Source organism: Oncorhynchus keta, chromosome 13, assembly GCF_023373465.1.
Source record: "Oncorhynchus keta strain PuntledgeMale-10-30-2019 chromosome 13, Oket_V2, whole genome shotgun sequence".
In the NCBI taxonomy this organism is placed as follows: domain Eukaryota; kingdom Metazoa; phylum Chordata; class Actinopteri; order Salmoniformes; family Salmonidae; genus Oncorhynchus; species Oncorhynchus keta.
In genome coordinates, this window is record NC_068433.1 from 15864843 (window position 1) to 15886000 (window position 21158).

At 40.9% G+C, this 21158-nt stretch overlaps 2 protein-coding genes across 4 annotated transcripts in view; both read right to left on the bottom strand.

Moving 5' to 3' along the window:
* LOC118391932 (protein Dok-7-like) overlaps positions 1-3667 on the bottom strand; it is a 38600-nt gene extending 34933 nt beyond the window's left edge. For both annotated transcript variants that reach the window (XM_035783442.2, XM_035783441.2), the window contains exons 1-3: positions 3441-3667; positions 3297-3342; positions 843-1073 (exon numbers count right to left, since the gene is read on the bottom strand). In XM_035783442.2, the coding sequence (XP_035639335.1) occupies positions 843-1073; positions 3297-3342; positions 3441-3494 (331 nt within the window). In that variant the 5' untranslated portion in view covers positions 3495-3667. The remainder of the gene's footprint in view (positions 1-842; positions 1074-3296; positions 3343-3440) is intronic.
* A 155-nt stretch (positions 3668-3822) lies between these two features.
* Positions 3823-19380, bottom strand: LOC118391933 (hepatocyte growth factor activator). 2 transcript variants are annotated; one of them, XM_035783443.2, is made up of 14 exons: positions 18923-19380; positions 18705-18768; positions 17934-18027; positions 15573-15646; positions 15112-15255; positions 14714-14845; positions 11640-11750; positions 11174-11348; positions 10558-10709; positions 6803-7088; positions 5955-6094; positions 5178-5318; positions 4646-4788; positions 3823-4121 (listed from the first exon to the last, which is right to left on the bottom strand). In XM_035783443.2, exons 1-14 carry the CDS (start codon positions 18974-18976, stop codon positions 3948-3950), a joined length of 1884 nt encoding a protein of 627 aa, XP_035639336.2. In that variant the 5' UTR covers positions 18977-19380; the 3' UTR covers positions 3823-3947. The 2 variants fall into 2 exon arrangements, with proteins under 2 accessions (XP_035639336.2, XP_035639337.2); XM_035783444.2 differs by having other exon boundaries at positions 10558-10655; positions 18923-19378.
* Between the last annotated feature and the right edge of the window lie 1778 nt (positions 19381-21158).

Here is a 21158-nt window from a genome sequence, read left to right on the forward strand (position 1 = left end):
AAAGTTCAAGGGGGCCAAATACTTTCGCAAGGCACTGTATTTCCGGATGTTGACAGGGATATGAGTAGATACAATCAGTTATACCCCATTCCATGCCCAATCAGTCATCAAACTGACATCTGAAACACCTTACTGTTTACTTTGAAATGATTTGGTTTGATGTACATGTTATTTAAATTAACATTTAACATTTAAGTCATTTAGCAGACGCTCTTATCCAGAGCGACTTACAAATTGGTGCATTCACCTTATGATATCCAGTGGAACAGCCACTTTACAATAGTGCATCTAAATCTTTTAAGGGGGGGGGTGAGAAGGATTACTTTATCCTATCCTAGGTAATCCTTAAAGAGGTGGGGTTTCAGGTGTCTCCGGAAGGTGGTGATTGACTCCGCTGTCCTGGCGTCGTGAGGGAGTTTGTTCCACCATTGGGGGGCCAGAGCAGCGAACAGTTTTGACTGGGCTGAGCGGGAACTGTACTTCCTCAGTGGTAGGGAGGCGAGCGAAATTCATATTGCACAACACTTGGGTCACCCAGAAGAGCACGTCATCGGTGAACAATGTCAACAAGGACCTACCCGTAAGACTGCCTGTTGCTTAGGATGTAGTGTAGCAGATACCAATGTGCCAAGTCCAGCTAAAAACACGCTGATTTGACTCAACACCTAACAGAGTTATATACATTACATACTACCTACATGGGCCCTCTGCAATAACCATCATGCTGAAGGGGACACGGATGTCCGAGGCTAAAATCTACTACTTATTACTTCACAAACTAATCCACATAGTACAAATATTGGGCACAAACAATGACTACCATAAACCAGTGCATCTCCCACCTTCCCCCAGACTGTAGCGGATGCGGATGTCCCAGGCCAGCAGAGCCTCCTTTCCGTCGAAGCCCAGCATGACAACCTGGCCCAGGCAGATGATGACCAGCGTGTAGCCCACCCCCTCATAGGAGAGACCTATCTCCAGACCACAGATGTCCTCCAAGGTGACACTGACCCTCTCCCGGTGGCCCTGGGCTTTATCCGACTTGTCTTTGTAGACCAGAAGTACCAAGCAGTCTGGGAAAATTGGGAGAGAAGAGAGAACATAAGGAAAAACTTCATTTTCACAAAATTATGAGCTATAAAATTGATGATCTATAACATTTGTATCCTACAACATAAAGGGTCAGTTTCCTGGACAGACTAATTTTATTCTTGGACTAAAAAGTGTGTTCAAAGGAAATATCCTTTGAACATGCTTTTTAGTCCAGGGCTATGCTTAATCTGTGTCCAGGAACCTGACCCACAATGTTTAGTCTTAAAGCAGTCTTAGTTGTTTGTGAATGTAGAGGCTCGGTATGAGGAAGTTAATTACAGCCAGGAAACATCGTTATGCATTGAGTTATGATTGTATTGAGAAGCCTTCCAGTGAATAGGGTGGAGTGAGAATCAATTTGACCTTTTTATTGTATTGTACTGTATTGTACTGTGCTGTATTGTACTGCATTGTATTATATTTTATGTTATTGTGATATATTGTACTGCATTGTATTGTACTGTACTGTATTGTACTGCATTGTATTGTATTCAAATATATTGTATTGTATTGTACTGTATGTAATGTATTATATTAAACTGCATTGTGTTGTTTTGTACTATGTTATAATAAATTGTAGTGTAATTTATTCTACTGTTTTGTATGGTATTGTACTGTATTATATTGTATTGTGATTTATTGTACTGTATTATTTTATTGTATTGTATTATGTTATATTTTATTATATTGTAATGTACTGTAATGTATTCTATTGTACTTTATTAAATAGTATTATATTGTATTGTAATTTATTGTAATGTAATGTATTGTATTGTACTGTATTATATAGAATTATATTTTATTGTAATGTATTGTATTATGTTATGTTATTGTATTGCATTATGTTGTATTGTATTGTAATGTATTGTATTATGTTATGTTATTGTATTGCATTATGTTGTATTGTATTGTAATGTATTGTAATGTACTGTATTGTATTGTCAGTTCTGAGGTGGGAGGATGAAATAGGGGAAGAAGAAAGACCAATAGAAAATGTGAGTTTTATTCTCGACTTCAGTACATCCTTACTGTCTAGGGAAGAATACGAGTTAAATAAATTGACCATATTGTCTGGCCTGCTTCGAAAATGTCAAAAGGACTCTGACTTCCAATATTATCCTGAAAGGCTACACTCAACACAATGATAAGTCAATCAGCGACTTTTGCACTTTGAGTAAACCTGTTGACAGCACCTGACACTTGTAAGACATGGCCAGAAACTATAATATGCCAGGCCTACTGTAAGTACCAGTACCTCTTGCCATAGTATGAAAGGCAGGGGCAATGGTTATCTTGGGTGCTTGGCTTTACTGTGACCGTACAGGCATTTGGTGAAAACAGACAGTAGTTGGTCCACAGAAGTTGGTCCACAGTAGTTGGCCAGTGCTCCTCGCTACTGACAACACATGATATCCCACAATAACATTGTGAGTGCATTTACTGTTAGATCTGAACCACAGAAGGTTGGTGGCACCTTAATTGGGGAGGATGGACTCGTAGTAATGGTTGGAGCGAAATGGGTGGAATGGTATCAAATACATCAAACACATGGTTTCCTTGTGTTTGATGCCATTCCATTTGCTCCATTAAAGCCATTATAATGAGCCGTCCTCCCCTCAGCAGCCTCCACTGATCTGAACATGTGTAATCAGTAGACACAATAACTAGCCTATAGCACAGTAAAAGTAAGCACTTCCAATCAGAAGACCATAGTTTAAATTCTTAATAACTACAGACACATTTGACATACAACTTCATTTCCTACACTGTAATTACAGCGTGATGGCCGGATATTAAACCAGTTATAAACACACATACAGCAGCAGTCTCTTAAAATGTAGCCCAGCACCAGAACACATTAACTTTAATACGGGGCCAGCCAAAGTTTGAAGGAGCAACCCAAAATTCGAAACTATCAGCACAGCAGCCTATGCATGGGAAAATATTGAATTCCATGGCATGCAGTAATGCAACTTTGTTGCTTTTTTGGGGATGTTTAGTAGGCTAAATGACAAGTAGAACGTTATTTATCGATTTACTACGGTAGTAAATAGACCACAAGCAGTAAACTTTTGAATTGAATTGTAGGCCTATTATATGACCATATAATATACATTTAACAAAGAAAAACAAAGTAAAGTTATGCGCTGATGTTTTTCTAACAACGTTACGCGCCATCGAATAAAGAACAGTGAGAGACGTACCTGCTACGGGCGATGGCTTGCGGAGTGCGACCCACCTATCCTTCCACTGAAAGAGACAACCGTACGAAATAGACGCAACCGTTAATATATTGTATAACTTTGATGCACATTCATATTCACTGAATTAATTTGTTTTGTAAACACCTTTTTTCCATCTCTGAATTTGACATATCCCTCCACGACAACTGAATCCGTCATCTTCAGTCATGGTTCCAAATCAAACAGCTGCGGTGTCGCTGTCCGGTGCCCGAATGAGAGGTCATTTTCAAAATAGCTTTAGCCTACTGCTGAGGGGCACACACTCCCCCCTTGTACACGCGCTTCGTGCACGCCCATCCGACACCAACGCAAACACACAGAACCGCACCCACCCAAACTTACAGAATTTTCCAGGTGATTTTTCAACAGGTGATATTAATCAAAGTATATTAAAGAAATCCTACTTGCAATTGACTAAATGAGTTGAAGGTTATAATTTGGGGATGGCTCACTAACAAGACATGAATAATGAATTGTTACACACACATTTAACTATATTTACAATGTTTATTCAGTCACAAAATAATATTTATTTCACAGTTGTGCAAAAATCACTATTCTTCCACAATAGGACACAAGCTGTAAGGTCCATACAATAAGGCTGATGTCCATTCATTTAGACTTGGGCTTGCGCTTGATAATTGTGTTGATCCAGTTGACGTAGCTAACAACTTTGGTGTAGACACCAGGCTTCCCAGTCTTTCCACAGCCATCACCCCAGCTGATGACTCCATACAGGAAGCTGACGTCATCCTTCACACAGGCCAGGGGGCCTCCTGAGTCACCCTGGGGGAACAAGCAGACACACAAACACAAACAAACCGGCATGCATGCACACACACACATGTGCACACACGTGCACACACACACACACACACACACACACACACACACACACACACACACACACACACACACACACACACACACACACACACACACACTGAGTCATCCCCTTGAAACCTTATATTACACAAACCAAGTGCACTCCTACCTACATTCAATATTTGTGTCATTACAACACAACATATAAACAAGGTGGGAAGTTAACCATAACCTTTCATTAAAGAGAAAGCAGCTGAAAGCCATGCAATTTATACAGCAGCCTCCTCCATATGCATGTTCTGTGAACGCAACCCACTATACTCAAACCAAAACAGTCCAGAGGCTCCTCTATATATTATACTGTATCACTCATTACACATCCTTATCACATGGCTGACTGTACAATGTACAAGAAAACATTTATGCTCTTCTATTCTAAACACATTTTGATCCAGAAAAGGAGCCCTAGGTCTATGCACTCTTACCTGGCAGGCATCCACACATCGGTCAGTCCCGGCACAGACCATGTTGGATGTCACATGGTTGCCGTAGACTTCAGGCTGGATACACCTCTCAAACGGGAAGATCCTCACCCCGGCCTCCTGCAGGTTGCTGTATTTATTTGCCTCTTTGGGAAAATAAGGCAAAAAAATCCATAATGGCTTGGATAGAGTTATACACTGTAAGCAATAGGTCACATGATAACAATTACAGTCATGTAAAGCCATGAATAGGACACATGGACCTATATGGAAGCGCATGTGATTGGATAGACGTATACACTGTAAGCATTAGGTCACATGAAAACAATTCCATCAGTGAGACATTAATGTGAAGACATGAATAGGACACATGGACCTATATGGAAGAACATGTGATTGGACATGGTGCATTGACGTCTATTTGAGATGTTACATTGTTGTGATATGAAGACATTCAAGACCATAATGACATATCTGACCAGTACAGTGAAGGACACGCAATACACCAGATGACTGTTTTTGAAACAACACTTACTCTCATGCATGTGGCCCCAGCCAGTGATCTGACAACAGTAGTAGTCTGGGAAGGTCATGGCTTTATCCGGCAGGCAGATAGGCTGTATAAATTGAGTCTTTCTCACACAGTGGCCATCTTGTTTTTTCAGTTTCACCAGAACTGTTGGAATAGAAACATTCTTATCATAAGACAGGAAAAGGTGAAGAAGAGTTTTATTTATTTCATCTTTATTTAGCCTTGGCGTGTACATTAAGAACCCCTGTTCATGTCCTACGATTACGGCCTGGAGTGGGGAAGTCATTCAAATAAGTTATAGAACGCTGTATGTAGGATGTAGTGTAGTCGTTATTCAAAATCTTGAATCATGAAAACACAGAACGATTGCTCCAATATTAAATAATGTCTGTTTTGCTTTCAGAAAATAGCTCTTGTAAAATTGGGAAAGATCAGAAAAGAGAGAAAAAAGTGAGGGAGTACCTTTTGAATGGACACAGATGCTCAGACACTGTCATACCCAAATGTATGTGTATGTATGTGTGTGTCTGTTTGTGTCTTCACATTGGAGACAGCTGTTCCAAGATGCACAGCTGCGAGCACAGAGCGTGCGCTGCCGACACGTAGACTGGGGTGTGTGAGAGTGTGTGTGTTTCTTTGTGTGTGTGGGGGAGTGTTGTAGTCTAGGAAGACGTGTGTGAGTCAGTGTTAGAGCATGTGCAATAATGTAAACTTTGTGTGAGTGTGTGTGTATGCAAATAATCAGTGAGAGTGAAAAGGAGCGTGACATAGTATATTTACCAATGTCATGGAGAGTTGGATTGAAGACAGAGAAACGGCCTGGAAAGATGTACTTCTCCACTCCAAAGGTTTTGGTGTCCGAAGTTGTAACGTTGAAGTTATGCTGACCCAGAATCACACGGATCTTCGACACAAGGGGACTGAGGACAGAAACACATCCATTCTCATCATTCTCTGTCGCTAGTAGTGGACCATTATGTCGCATGAATTCACTTGAATACAATTATATTTCATTTGTATGATATCAATAACTTAAGTCCTGGGGCAGTCTGTATCAAGTGTCTCAGAGTAGCTGTTTTACTCAAACTCAATATTTGTGTCTAATTATACTGTAGTTTGTGTTCATAAAATAGCAATGTTACGGTCAAAGTCATGAGCGTCTGTGAGCAAATGTGAGGTTGAAGGTTGAATGTGAAAGCTAGCACCCTAAACCTCGTATTCTCTGCTGCCTTACGTACCAGTGCAACCATTGCAAGCAAACACCTATACAAATATTGAAATGATCAGACAATCTTTATTTCTTACTAAGCTTAACATTTATTTGTTATTGTACATGGTCCCTCAAGAAATGCAGCATGGTAGAAACAGGTGACAAAATAAGAAGCACCCTAAGAGTACACTCTTACAATAAAAGGTTCTACCTAGAACCTAAAAGGGTTCCAATTCTGTCAAAGGAGAAGCCTTTGACGAACCCTTTTTGGTTCCAGGTAGAACCCTTTTGGTTCCAGATAGAACCCTTTTCGGTTCCATTTTAGAACCCGTTCCACAGAGAACTGACTCATAGTGGCATAAAATCAAAATAGGTCCAAGTAGTAGTGTAGTGTCTATATCCTCTAATTCTACAGTACCTGCGAAAGAAGCAGTGTGCGGCAGAGACCACCCAGCAGGACGAGACCAGGGTGCCCGCGCAGAAGCTGTCATCTCCTATGTAGAGGGCTGCCATCCAGGGATGGGTACCGGGCAGGGCAGAGCTGCCACCCAGGATGCGACCCTTGGCCACTGATATCCTCTTCTTATGCCTCTTTCCGCACACAGGCTTCTTGGCTGGCTTGGCGTCATTGGTTTGGTTGGTGTCAGGGAGGACGTTAGGTGGCGGTGGCGGCCGTGGCACCTGTACCACTCTCCGAGAAGAAGCTGTGTGAGGGAACAGGGAAGCAGACTTAAAGTAACTGTCCAGGGAAAACGGCACTTTTAAAGTTCATATTCTGTTAACTCATACCCAAATAACATTGTTGACTCGTCCTATACTCGTATTTGTGGCCAAAGGATAATTTTAAGAAAAAACACTCCCCACCTCAAACAGACTGTTTCACAAACACTTCCTATTTCCTCATAGAGAATTATGTTTTTTTTAACCTTTATTTAACTAGGCAAGTCAGTTAAGAACAAACTCTTATTTACAATGATGGCCTAGGAACAGTGGGTTAAGGGCCTTGTTTAGGGGCAGAATGAGAGATGTTTTGCTTGTCAGCTCAGGGATTCAAACTAGCAACCATTTGGTTACTGGCCCAACACTCTTACCACTAGGCTACCTGCCGCTCCAGATGTGATAGCCCTGAGGAGGATGAGCTGGCCAATCAGCGGTCTGGAGGAGGATGAGCTGGCCAATCAGTGGTCATTCATATTTTAACTCAAGATTTTTTACGCAAAATTTTTGAAAAACATGATTCCACTTTGACATTATGGGGTATTGTGTGTAGGCCAATGACCCCCAAAAATCTAAAATCCAATCTATTTTAAATTCAGGCTGTAACAACAACATTTTGAAAAAGTCAAGGGGTGTGAATTCACTCTGAAGGAACTGTAGGTCATATTTCATACAAATCTGGAGTGACCAAGTTCACATATAAATTCTCATTAAAGCAAGTCTAAGAAGCGGTAGACGTGTCCCATTTCAATGCTTTTAGTTCTTAAGTTTCATTTTTCCATCTTTTACCTTCATTTGTGTACACCAGCTTCAAACAGCTGAAAATACAATATGTTTGGTTATGGAAAATAGATTTCACAGCGATTTAGATGGTACAATGATTCTCTACACTATACTTGCTTAATTTGTCACATAAACTGAAATGAGGCGAACTATTAGAATTTTGGCAACCAGGAAATGGGGGAGCGATTTATGCATATTACATATTTAAGTTTAGAAGGGTTTCATTTCAAATCAGTTCACATCCACTGTGAAGAGCACTGATTTCATTGTCAACATGTGATAGGGTAATACTAGTCATAAACTGGTAATACTAAACTACTACTAGTAGTAGTCTTCTATTACTACTACTACTAGTGCTGCTGCTACTACTAGAGCTGCTACTACTACTACTACTACTACTACTACTACTACTACTACTACTACAAATACTACTACTAACACTACTACTGCTGCTTCTAGGCTTAAAATTACTACCTACCAGAATACAGTTAATCGCTACATACAAGGCTTCTAAGTATACCTCTTCTTATCATTTTGGACTTTACCAGTGGCTCATTTCCCCCTGAAAAGACAACCAACAAATATAGCTGTTTTATAGTAAGTATTGAAAAGAATCCCAATAACACATTGCCAGAAATTCAGATTAGCATACCATTTGTCACCCAACATTTGCCATTCAATGCCGTGGTGGAATAGCAGTTGGCCCAACATCTTTTTTTGCTTTCTGTGCATACCCACGACATCATGACATCGATATAACAGAGCCAAGTTGGCCGAGTTACTGCAGAAGCATTTGGCACTTTCTGAGTGATACCCAATTTCCTTTTCTCAATTAACACATTTTTCTTAGCTATTCTGACTAACTTTCTATATAAACATTAGGCTACCTGTGTCAAGACAGCATTCTCTTCTGAGTGGTACAGGAAAGTTAAGTGTAGTATAATTCCAAGAATCTTCTTTTTATCACTAATAGGGCCATTTGTTTATTAAAAAGTGCTGAGCTTTGAATTGTACGTAGGGCGAGGTGTCATGGGTTATGTCACTGTTCTGTGAAAGCAGAGAATAACATTTTTTGGGGAGTATAAAAACAGAGATGGTTCTATTCCACTTAAATGAGATGCAGCTTTTGGTGATATTCAGAAAGCAGTCCAACTCTTCATTACTCATTATAATACAGTAGGGGAAAGTGAGGTAAATTGAGCTATTGTTTTACATTCAGCATCATTCCCTCAAGGGAAATATTGTATTAATTCTAACAAAGATACTTACATATATTTCAGGATGTTGTGTATCCCTGGAAATGATCAGAATTTATGTAAACATTACAGTTTTGAAAACAGCTTTTCCAAAAAATGTAGTCTCTTGGCACAATTTATGGGGTAAATTAAGCTGCGGGACAGGGTAAGTTAAGCCGCCTACACAATTCTGTACTGAATGAAATATTACCACAACCTTTTTAAAACCATGTCTATCTTTAATTCCCAAACACAATTCAACACAATCACAATCGCTTGTTTGTCTTTAGAGTGAATAACAAACACTTTGCACTTTTTATACACTTTTAACATAGGCCAGGCCCTGTTATTACCTCATATCCCAGCGATAATGCCTTGCATGACTCCTGGGAAGAAAACATTTCAATTTGCTCAACTTACCTGATGGCCATTGGCTCAATATACCCCAAGGCAAATGTTTTGGCTATATTAGCTCACACAGCTACAAGGATACACTTTAATGCTAGGTTTAGGATCTCATATTGAAGCTTTTAGCCAACTGATATATAGAACAAGTTAGTATTATCTACAAAAATTATCTAGATACTTTGGTTTGGATACAAGTATCATGAAACACAATTAAATGAATTTGACTTAGTGAAAATCTTTTTCTTTAACTTTTTCCATGTGGTTTCTTCCTCCTGAAATGATGACCTCTTCCTAAACATTTGGTCAAATTATACATGTATGGTTTCTTAGAAACAAGGATGTCTCAACTTGACTCAATTGACCCCACTCTCCCCTAAACGTTTTAAGGGAGTACAAATTGAAGACTGACAAATGCATATTTCACCCTCGATCAAGGATAAAGCCCCTCACGAATCAGAGAGACTCTCTGAGCTCTATTATTTGTATCAGGTTCATTTAACCCAACTTTATTTTCTAAAGTAAACTTCATCCACAAAGGTATAATCAATCAATCCTTTAAATGGAGTCATCTAACAAGGTTATTCATAATGAGATGACAAGGGCATTTCTCAAAATGACCAGATGACTACAGTGGCAAATATTCATGACAATCAATCTCACTCAATGAATTACATAGATTTTGAAAACCTCAAATTTGGCACCCCTTGGGAGCAATGTTCTCACTTCCACCCAATTTTATCCAAAGCATCAACCAGCCCTGTTACACTCGATGCATAACTTTTGCCAAGCGTGACAACACTCCCATTAATTTCAATGAAACCTGTGCGTCAGCAGTGCTGCTCCGCGAGAAGCTTGCCCGGCTCAGCTTAAAATAATGCTCTGGTTCTATCTTCAAGATTTCGACACACGGCTCACGCCCGAGAACACTTTCTAAAGTGGCTTGTGCTCTTTTCACTCTGGGAAACATTAAGCTTCCAGTGCAGCAGCTAAAAAAACACTGCTGTCGTGACGCCCCAGTACAGTTACTCACATGAACGCATGACACAAGACGGAACGTCACAGTTCTCCCAGGAGATGGCTCTGTCATTGAGGGTGTAGCACCACGGCATCTTGTCCCCGTCTGGGTTTCTGGACAGTGGACATGTTATGCTGGTGTTATGACACACTTTACAGGACCCAGGCCTGGACCCCAAAAGAGCAAGCATAAGCACAGTGCCAAGGAAAAATCCCAAGAAGAAAGAAACCTCAAGAGCAGTGGTTTTCAAAGTCGGGGTTGCGACAAAACTGTTCTCGTCGTTCTCTCAGGGGTTTTCTCAAAACATTTTTTTTTAGAAACATAACATTCAGAGTACAGATTATTGTATGGGACAATATACAAATGTTTTTGAGAAAGACAATTTGAAAAATAAAATGTTATCGAGGAAATATATTTATCCGTTTGTTTTCATTTTGATAAGTATACCGATTTTAAAGGTTACATCATTATATTTTGGGTGGGGTCGCCAGAAAATGGTCCCTGAGTAGAATGATAGTGCTGTAATAGCGGTGGCATGAAGCATAGACAGGCTTACACTTCTGTTCTGGCTTGCCAGATTGGTTCTCGATAAAGACTTAAAGAAATAAAGACAACATAATGCCGCACACACCTGCAGTAGGAGTGTTCCCCCAAGCCCCTGAGGGTGGCGCCCTCCACAGTGCCCACGTGGAGTTCATCATGTAACAGGTCGGAGTTCCACGGCAGACAGAGGGCACCAGAGACGGTGGTGTTCACCACGCCACGGTAGTCTGTGCCCTTGTTGTCATAGCACTCTGCCTCTGGAGCTGAACAACAAGAGATGTGAGGGATAAGAAAATAAGTATATCACAGTTTCCTGTGTTTATGTGTTTGTTTATGAGAGCGTGTGCGTGACTGTCGGTTTGCTTTATTTTGGAATATCTAAATGTTTATGGTCTACATGTAACCACATAGTAAGATAAACATCATAAAGTCTACTCTCTATCTCAGTGAATGACCTCTGGCTCAGACTAGTAATTCTAAGCTAAAGCTATGCTAAACTAGGCTAACCTAGCAATGTAAATGTAACTGTGTTAGCATGTAGCGGTTGGACTAACCGATGCTACAGTAGGGTCCACTGTAGCCAAGCCTGCAGGCACACACCTCCTCCCTGGTGGCTGTGATGAGACGGCACGTGCCATCGTTCTCACAGGGGTTCTCACTGCAGACTGAAGACAGTTACACACTACATCAGGTATATTACATTATGACAAACCACAGCACTGGGATCAGTTCCAACCACCCATTTCCTGCCTCCCACCATTGCATGATAAACACAGTAGCTGGTCTTACATCAGTGCTTTAAGGGTGTTAAGTTGGACCAAAACCAACGTGAGACAGTAGACTACCTACACTAGAGTGCTTATGGTTCAGGGTTGTAAACGTATAGTGGGAGAAATGCATTCACTAACACAGACAACTGTGTAGTTGACAGATTTGACATGTAGTTCTGGCAAGGTGGGGGCAGGACAAGGCAAGTCCTTCTGTACAAAACTAGACGAAGGGGAAGTTCTGCCAGTAAATGGTAGCGCAAAATCCCATTTGTTTGCATAACCTTATAAAAATCCTTCCTACCATGACAAAACAGGTTCCGGTCAAACGGGCTCTCCAAAATGCCTTTCTCTTTTGTAAGTCCCATAAAACATCCCCCATTGAGATGAAAGACCCCTCCGCGAGATTTGGGCGTGTCCCACACTCCCCTCCTGAGTCACGTTGAGTCATGTAATCTGTCTTTTCATCTACAGCAAGGTTACACTTGTAACCATGGAGAGTAGAATCAAAGAGACTGCCAACTCTGCTTTTGGTATCTCTATAGCAGGGATGGGCAACTGGCGGCCCCCTTTTTGTAGGCCCGTGGAACAATTGTCAGGGTCTCAATTTACTGTTTAGCGTTAGAATAATAGAATGCAATAAGGTGCAATTTTGTCCGCAGTCACTCAATTAGCCCATAAATGAGCAGTACTGACATATGAGGCCATTTAGGATAGCCCAATTATGTCACTTTGTGATTAGCTCGTGGAATATTGCATACAGTCACCTCATTGTGTTGTAGAGCAATTCCCCCTAGATTAATGAGGACTATAATTAAGTCATTATATTTATTATAGTAATATAAGGTATTGAGATGGATGGTCACAGACATTGTGGGGTTAGTGGTTAGGCACTTTTTTTGTGCACACAGGTGTGTGTGTGTGCCTCTCTGTGTGTGTGTGTGTGTGTGTGTGTGTGTGTGTGTGTGTGTGTGTGTGTGTGTGTGTGTGTGTGTGTGTGTGTGTGTGTGTGTGTGTGTGTGTGTGTGTGTGTGTGTGTGTGTGTGTGTGTGTGTGTGTGTGTGTGTGTGTGTGTGTTGTGTGTGTTTATGCGTGTGTTTATGCGTGAGTTTATGCGTGTGTGATTGTGTCACTGGGAAACCCCTTTGAGTGTACAAGAGTGAGGTATCTCTTTGAGTAATGGAAACGTGTGGCAATGTTGTGCTGTGTGTATGTGTTTGAAGTGGTTGTTTGTGTCTCCAAAACACTGGATACTAGAGTGACTAACAATAAGTTGCGGTTGCTGACACTGAACTCATCAAGGTCTGGAGCAAGGCTACAGCAAGGCTACACTTGTAACCATGGAGAGTAGAATCAAAGAGACGGCCAACAGCTGTGCCATCAGAGTCCCTGGGTTCGCGCCCAGGCTCTGTCGTAACCAGCCGTAACCGGCCAATTGGCCTAGCGTCGTCCGGGTTAGGGAGGGCTTGGTCGGTAGGGATGTCCTTGTCTCATCACGCACCAGTGACTCCTGTGGCGGGCCGGACGCAGTGCGCGCTAACCAAGGTTGCCAGGTGCACGGTGTTTCCTCTGACACATTGGTGTGGCTGGCTGCCGGGTTGGATGCGCGCTGTGTTAAGAAGCAGTATGGCTGGTTGGGTTGTGTATCGGAGGACGCATGACTTTCAACCTTCGTCTCTCCCGAGCCAGTACGGGAGTTGTAGCGATGAGACAAGATACTACAACAATTGGATACCACGAAATTGGGGAGAAAAAGGGGTAAAATTGCTTTTGGTATCTCTAGAGTAGGACCACAAACTAATTGTCCGGGTCTCAACTTACTGTTGAGAGTTTGAATAGTAGAATTACAGAAGGTACAATTTCAAAATGTGATTGTGCATCAGCAGTCACACAATTAACCCATGTCAGCTAAATTGTTTTAGATTGGTAAGTTAGTCTAACAGGCAGCTATCTAAACTTGTAGTAAGCATGGTCGAACTGGGTGGCGCAGTGGGCCCCATCCCGGTCGAACTGCCGACCTGGATGGGGCCCATTGATCATCAGTTATCAAAACCACAAACATTTCCCTCCCCCCCATGGCAAAATGTGGAAAAATGCTGGAAATTAGCTTTAAAACTTTACATTTTTCTATCCGCCCCATGGCAAAAAAAGTGGTACTGCATCAAATGAGTTATACCATTTCAAAATCTTCTCTCTGCCCCATAGCAAAATGTGTAGAATTGCAGCAAACTTGCTTTAAAACGGCAACATTTTCTCTATGCCCCAAGGCAAAATATACAGAATTGCAGGAAATGTACTTTAAAACTAAATATCTTTATCTTCACTGTCATGAGGGGTGCAGATAAAATGTTTTGCTCACAAGGTGGAGGGTGGTACGCAGACCCACAAGCCACTGCGGCCCCTCATGATGAGTTCCATTTATTTGTGTCCCTCACCCCTATCAAAGCTGCCCGTCCCTGCTCTATGGGAACAAACGTGATGTGATTTGTTTTTTTTTGTCTGGGAGGTTCAGAGGGTTTCTCAAGGCCTGGTAGCCTCGCCCAAACCGCCCCCAACCATTAAGGCATTGAGAAAACAGTGTGATGCTTGGCAACACAGCCGAGACTAAAGCCTGATCATCTGAGAGGTGTGGGAGATTGAGGAATGTCGGAATGGGAAGTATTGAAACAGAGATTTACTAGAGAAGCCCTCATACTCCAAAGGTTTTAGGGGCCCCTCAAGGGGCCCATTCCCCTACCAAGAGACAGCACCTCATCAAGTCTAAGGTTCCACTCAGATTTTTAACAAAAGATAACAAGAACAAAAATACATGGCAAGGAGTGGCTAAAGCAACAAAGGTTGAAAGAAAGCATGAACGTTACCGGTATAGCGGACTCTCTCACAGGAGATCTCCCCATCCACACATGTGCACCGTTCCACATTACGGTGGTAGATCCTTCCCCAGGATTCTCCGATGTCATAATATCTCAGGTGTATGGTTTCATAGCACTTCCCTGACAAAGGGGAGAACAGAGGGATAAAAGGTAGCTGGGTGAAATGTGAGAGGAGGAGGAAGAGAACAGGTCAATGAGGTGTTAGGGGGCATCGTTTGTGTTTGGCACTGTGAAGAGCAGGATATGGGTCAACGCTCTATTTTTCAAAAGGGTAGACAGTTTCTCTACCACCTCCACACTTCTAAATGTAGAGTAAAACCCAATTGGCAATTGTAACTACTTTGAAACACAAGTCCATATAGAAAGTATGATAGTGAGTGACTCACTCTGATCACAGTGCCTCCCGGTGAAGTTCTCTGGACAGGAGCACTCAAAGGAGCGTCTGTGGGGGACCAGAGTGCAGATGCCGCCATTTTGACAGGGATTCACCTGACACAGGTCTGTGAATCTGCGTGATGAGTGGACGAACACTGACACACATCAAACAAACACACAAGGAACTATATTAGTGAAAACAGTAAGAAACAGTATGGTAGTATAGTACACCAGTAACATCAGAATATAGTATGTACCAATTTTGGCGTGATTAGCTTTAAAGCTGTAAGAGAACATTTGGAAAACTCACTAAGATTCAGACGGATTGAAAAATAGTCCATGCTTATGCATAGCACTACTATAAATAGCAGGAAATGTGTATATAAGATTTTATAGATACATACACAGAGACAATAGAGACTTAGTAGACCATGAAGTCTTGTCCACAGTTTCTACAGAAATGACCTCTTACCACTGGGTTGAGTGGTCACAGCTGCACAGTATCCCCACAGAAAATCCCGATCAAAGTTGTGCGTCAGAGAACACCTATGATTCAGAAATAAAAACATTCCTGTAAAGCACTCACAGCAGTTTCAACTTAGCCATTGAGATCAAGGAGTCAGATAGCAAATCAACAGCGCATTGACAACTAGCAGTCACCTGGGTAAGAACTGTGAGTATACTAAAATGGACCCTTATTCCTCAGAAACCTGTATGTCTCAGTAAGTAGCACAGTACTTACAGGAGGTGGGTTAGAAACTGATACCATATTTAATAATGACAGTCTTTAATATTTATTGAGGAGAAGGTCCTAATAACGTTGCACTTCTTTAATCCTTTTTGGACAAAAATGATATCCACACATCCATCCACACCCACTAACTAAAACCTTGTCCACTAGAAAAACCCAATACACCAAACCCAACACATTGGGTTTAAAAAACCTTTGGGAAGAAAAACTAAGGGATAAAGTGACTTCCGGTGGCTGAGGTTCTAAGAGGACACACACACACGCACACATACACCCTCACACACGCACATATACACCCTCACACACGCACACATACACCCTCACACACGCACATATACACCCTCACACACGCACACATACACCCTCACACACGCACACATACACCCTCACACACGCACACATACACCCTCACACACGCAGACATACACCCTCACACACGCACACATACACCCTCACACAAGCACACATACACCCTCACATACACCCTCACACACCCTCAGAATCCCTCACAGTTAAAGATGAGCCAGCACTTGGCTCTTGCTGTTATTTGAAAACTGAGTGGAAGATGGCAAGAACACCATCCATATTGAATTACATTCTAGTTGTTCATACTTGCAGACGCCTGTAGCCCTGTCATAGCCTGAGTGGATTTACCCTGCAGCCGCAGCGCAGTTCCACAGATGATGACCTATATCATAGCACTTCCTGTCCAACAGCTGTGGTTATGAGACACACATCTGTGGTCTCGTCGTTTTCACAATACAAGAGTTTAATCAAAACAAGTAAAGACTGTAATTTGAGACATGACATCATTGATATACACCATTAAACCAGTGGTGAAAAAAGTACCCGATTGTCATACTTGAGTAAAAGTAAAGATACCTTAATGGAAAATAGCTCAAGTAAAAGTCACCCAATAAAATTCTACTTGAGTAAAAGTCTAAAAGTATTTGGTTTAAAATATACTTAAGTATCAAAAGAAAATGTAATTAATAAAATATACTTAAGTATAAAAAGTAAAAGTATAAATAATTTCCAAATTCCTTATATTAAGCAAACCAGACGGCACCAATTTCCGGATAGCCAAAGGTACACTCCAACATTCAGACATAATTTACAAACAAAACATGTGTGTTTAGTGAGTCTGCCAGATCAGAGGCAGTAGGGATGACCAGAGATGTTCTCTTGATAAGTACGTGAATTGGACCATTTTCCTGTCCTGCTAAGCATTCAAAATGTAAAGAGTACTTTTAGGTGTCAGGGAAAATGTAAGGAGTAAAAAGTATAATATTATCTTAAGGAATGTAAGTGAAGTAAAAGTAAAAGTAGTCAAAGATATAAATAGTAAAGTAAAGTACAGATACCCCAAAAAACTACTTAAGTAGTACTTTAAAGTATTTTTACTGAAGTACTTTACACCACTGATTTAAACCATTAACTCAGGATATTAAACCAGAGTAAACTTGTTATAAACATGTTATAGCATATAGCATATTCATTACAGTTTATGGTGAATAAATGAGCAGTGCTGACTAGTGATGACATATTAGGCCATTTTTAAGATAGCTGAATTAGGTCACATAGTGATTAGCTCGTGGAAGATTGCATACAGTCACCTCATTGTGTTGTAGAGCAATTCCCCTTGGATTAATGAGGAATATAATTAAGTCATTATATTTATTATGGTAATATAAGGTATTGAGATGGATGGTCTTTGTGTGTGTTTATGCGTGTGTATGCGTGAGTGTCTTTATGCGTGTATGATTGTGTCACCTCACCAGTCAACAAATCTGTCGTTCTGCCCCTGAACAAGGCAGTTAACCCACTGTTCCTAGGCCGTCATTGAAAATAACAATTTGTTCTTAACTGACTTGCCTTGTTAAACAAAGGTAAAATAAAATAAACAAAAAATAACTGAGAAACCCCTTTTGAGTGTACAAGAGTGAGGTACCTCTTTAAGTAATGGAAATGTGTGGCAATGTTGTGTTGTGTTGTGTGTATTTGGTTGAAGTGGTTGTGTCTCCAAAACAGTGGATACTAGAGTGACTAACAATAAGCTGAGATGACTGACACTGGACTCACCAAGGTCTGGATGAACTGATGGTGATACAGTGGTGGTGAATGCTTCCTCCTTGACGGAACGGGAACTTACATTCTTTCCTATCTACTGTAAGAACTGGATCCACAGAAACAGGGTTAGATACATGTGGTTATCATCAGTACAAGTCATCATATTTTATTATACACATATTCTAGTGGTCAAGTCTGCATTCTCTGCAAGAAAACGAAAAATTATTTCAACTTGTTTGATTAAGTTTGCAGTACAAGATCAAGTTCGAAGTGAAAATCACATTCAAAGTAAAAACTCTAAAACAAAACCACTTTGTGGTAGAAAAGAGTCAATTTAATGTGAATATGCTAATGAACATCCAGGTGTTCTCCCATAGCGTCAGAGGGACAATGAATCCTTTGAGTTTGACAGTGGCTCCAGCCAGGACCCAATTAAGTTATATTACTGTGGAGGCCCAGTAGAAGGGTAGCATAAATCTCATAACTTCATCCTTCCCTTAGACAGCCTAATCGTTGTTCTGGTATGAAAAGATGTGGACCCTTAACACAAACGGAATATTACTGTATTCCTACTGCATCGACGAATGAGATCATTATCTCTGAGTTCTTGATTGGTAAAATGGTTGGTGGGCTGTATTGTACAATTGTGTAAAGTTATTATTCAAACAAAATATTTAAACATTTCATAAACAAATAGGCCTACAGGATAGTGAAGATTACGCACAAAGCTGTAATCGATCAAACAGGTGCTTTATGTTGTTAACGTGAATAGGAAATAATTACCTTTATGACTATTTTCGTTCCCATTTCTCGTACGTAACGTTTCATATCCAGGGAGTACCATTCGCTGTTATCAAAGTGAAACAAAGTTAAAGTAATGAATTGTTCGTTTACTTTGTTTCCAAATTACGCACGTAAGAATATGCCTCTTCAAACGGTTCACTGGTTGCGCTCAAGCACTGCAATAATTGTAAGAAATAACTGTTTTTAAATTCGCTTACCGTCCGTGCACTGAGGACATACGGTAGGAAAAGTAACACAAAGTATAGCATCATAATATTTTAGCTTGTTTGGTCGCTGACTTAGATCATTCAAAATGTTTTGAAGTACATTTCCTGAAGCAGGTCCGTTAGATAAACGTTGTCACGTCTTATCTGTCAACTCCAGAGAACTCCGTCTGCTTTTGGTCATTGAGAAAGTGGGAAATCCTGCAAGAGCGATACTGTCCTCTGTAAACTCAAACTCTATTGAGTAGATCAATTTGGTCATTAGACAGACTTTTCGGTTATGGTCATTAATCTACGCAAAACATCGAACGTTTTCCCGCACGACACGCCCACGACGAAACCTGCAATATCTTAAATGAGCGGATCTTCTGATGTAATGGAAAGTAACCTTTTGGCATATGGGGGCGGGTGACGGTGCGGGATCCCTCCTCTCGATCTGAGCTTGGTCGCCATACAGCGTCCCAGAGTTGTAAACATTCCAAGTGCGGCGTGCTGTGGCAAGAAAACCCACTGTCCCATAACCAAGCCTCTAATTTTCCAAGGTTGCAATATTTGACATCCCTGCAGAAGCTATAGTAAATTACACAATGAGACCTAGTCTTACAGGATTTCTGACAGTTTACAAGACCGCTAAAAAAAAAGTGGGTTATAATGTGCAGCTCAAATATGAAATTGTTCACTTTAATGATAACTAACACTGTTAATAATTTACCAACTGGGCAAACAGACTGAGAAGACCAAACAAACCAAAGAGAATTTTAGAATGTGAAAATCTTATAAACCAAATGATAAGGGTTTTACGGGTCTATGTTTGAATCAGGTTTGGTAATAAGGATTTGCATTCTAAAGATGTTTTAGTTCAAGCTAAATTAATAATTAAAGGGGCAATCTGAGATTTGTACATCTATTGTCGAATGAAATGATATACACAATCTTTCAAAAGTTTGGATTCACTTAGAAATGTTCTTGTTTTCCAGGAAAACATACGTGAAATTAGTTGCAAAATGAATAGGAAATATAGTCAAGATGTTTACAAGGTTATAAATAAGAATTGTTAATTGAAGTAATAATTGTGTCCTTCAAACTTTGCTTTTGTCAAAGAATCATCCATTTGCAGCATTTACAGCCTTGCAGACCTTTGGCGTTCTAGTTGTCAATTTGTTAAAGTAATCTGAAGAGATTTCACCCCATGCTTCCTGAAGCACCTCCTACAAGTTGGATTGGCTTGATGAGCACTTCTTACATACCATACGGTCAAGCTGCTCCCACAACAGCTCAATAGGGTTGAGATCCGGTGACTGTGCTGGCCACTCCATTATAGACAGAATACCAGCTCAATAGGGTTGAGATCCGGTGACTGTGCTGGCCACTCCATTATAGACAGAATACTAGCCGACTCCTTCTTTCCTAAATAGTTATTGCATTGTTTGGAGCTGTGTTTTGGGTCATTGTCCTGTTGTAGGAGGAAATTGGCTCCAATTAAACGCTATCCTCAGGGTATGGCATGGTATTGAAAAAAGGAGTGATAGCCTTCCTTCTTCCAGATCCATTTTACCCTGTTCAAATCTCCCACATTTCCACCACCAAAGCACCCCCAGACCATCACATTACCTTCACCATGCTTGACAGATGGCGTCAAGCACTCCTTCAGCATCTTTTCATTTTGTGTGTCTCACGAATGTTCTTCTTTGTGATCCGAACACCTCAAACTTAGATTAGTCTGTCCATAACACTTGTTTCCCAATCTTCCTCTGTCCAGTGTCTGTGTTATTTTGCCCATCTTAATCTTTAATTTTTATTGGCCAGTCTGAGATATGGCTTTTTCTTTGTAACTCTACCTAGAAGGCCAGCATCCCGGAGTCGCCTCTTCACTGTTGACGTTGAGACTGGTGTTTTGCGGGTACTATTTGATGAAGCTGCCAGTTGAGGACTTGTGAGGCATCTGTTTCTCAAACTAGACACTCTAATGTTCTGTGAAGGGAGTAGTCCCCTGTGAAGGGAGTAGTTGTGTGTGTGCTTGCACGTGTGCTTGCACGATTTTTGTGTGTGCATGTGTCTATGCGTGCATGTGTTTATGTCTGTGTGATTGTGTCACCCCAACCAGTCAATAACTGGGAAACCCCTGTTGAGTGTACAAGAGTGAGGTACCTCTTTGAGTAATGGAAACATGTGGCAATGTTGTGTTGTGTGTATTTGGTTAAAGTGCTTGCTTGTTTCTCCAAAACACTGG

Coding starts and splice junctions, on each gene's coding strand:
- LOC118391933 (XM_035783443.2), bottom strand. CDS start 18,976: ATGATGCTATACTTTGTGTTACTTTTCCTACCGTATGTCCTCAGTGCA. Junction 10,710..11,173: donor GGGGAACACTCCTACTGCAG/GTGTGTGCGGCA, acceptor TTTGGGGTCCAG/GCCTGGGTCCTGTAAAGTGT. Junction 4,789..5,177: donor CTGGGGCCACATGCATGAGA/GTAAGTGTTGTT, acceptor ATTTTCCCAAAG/AGGCAAATAAATACAGCAAC.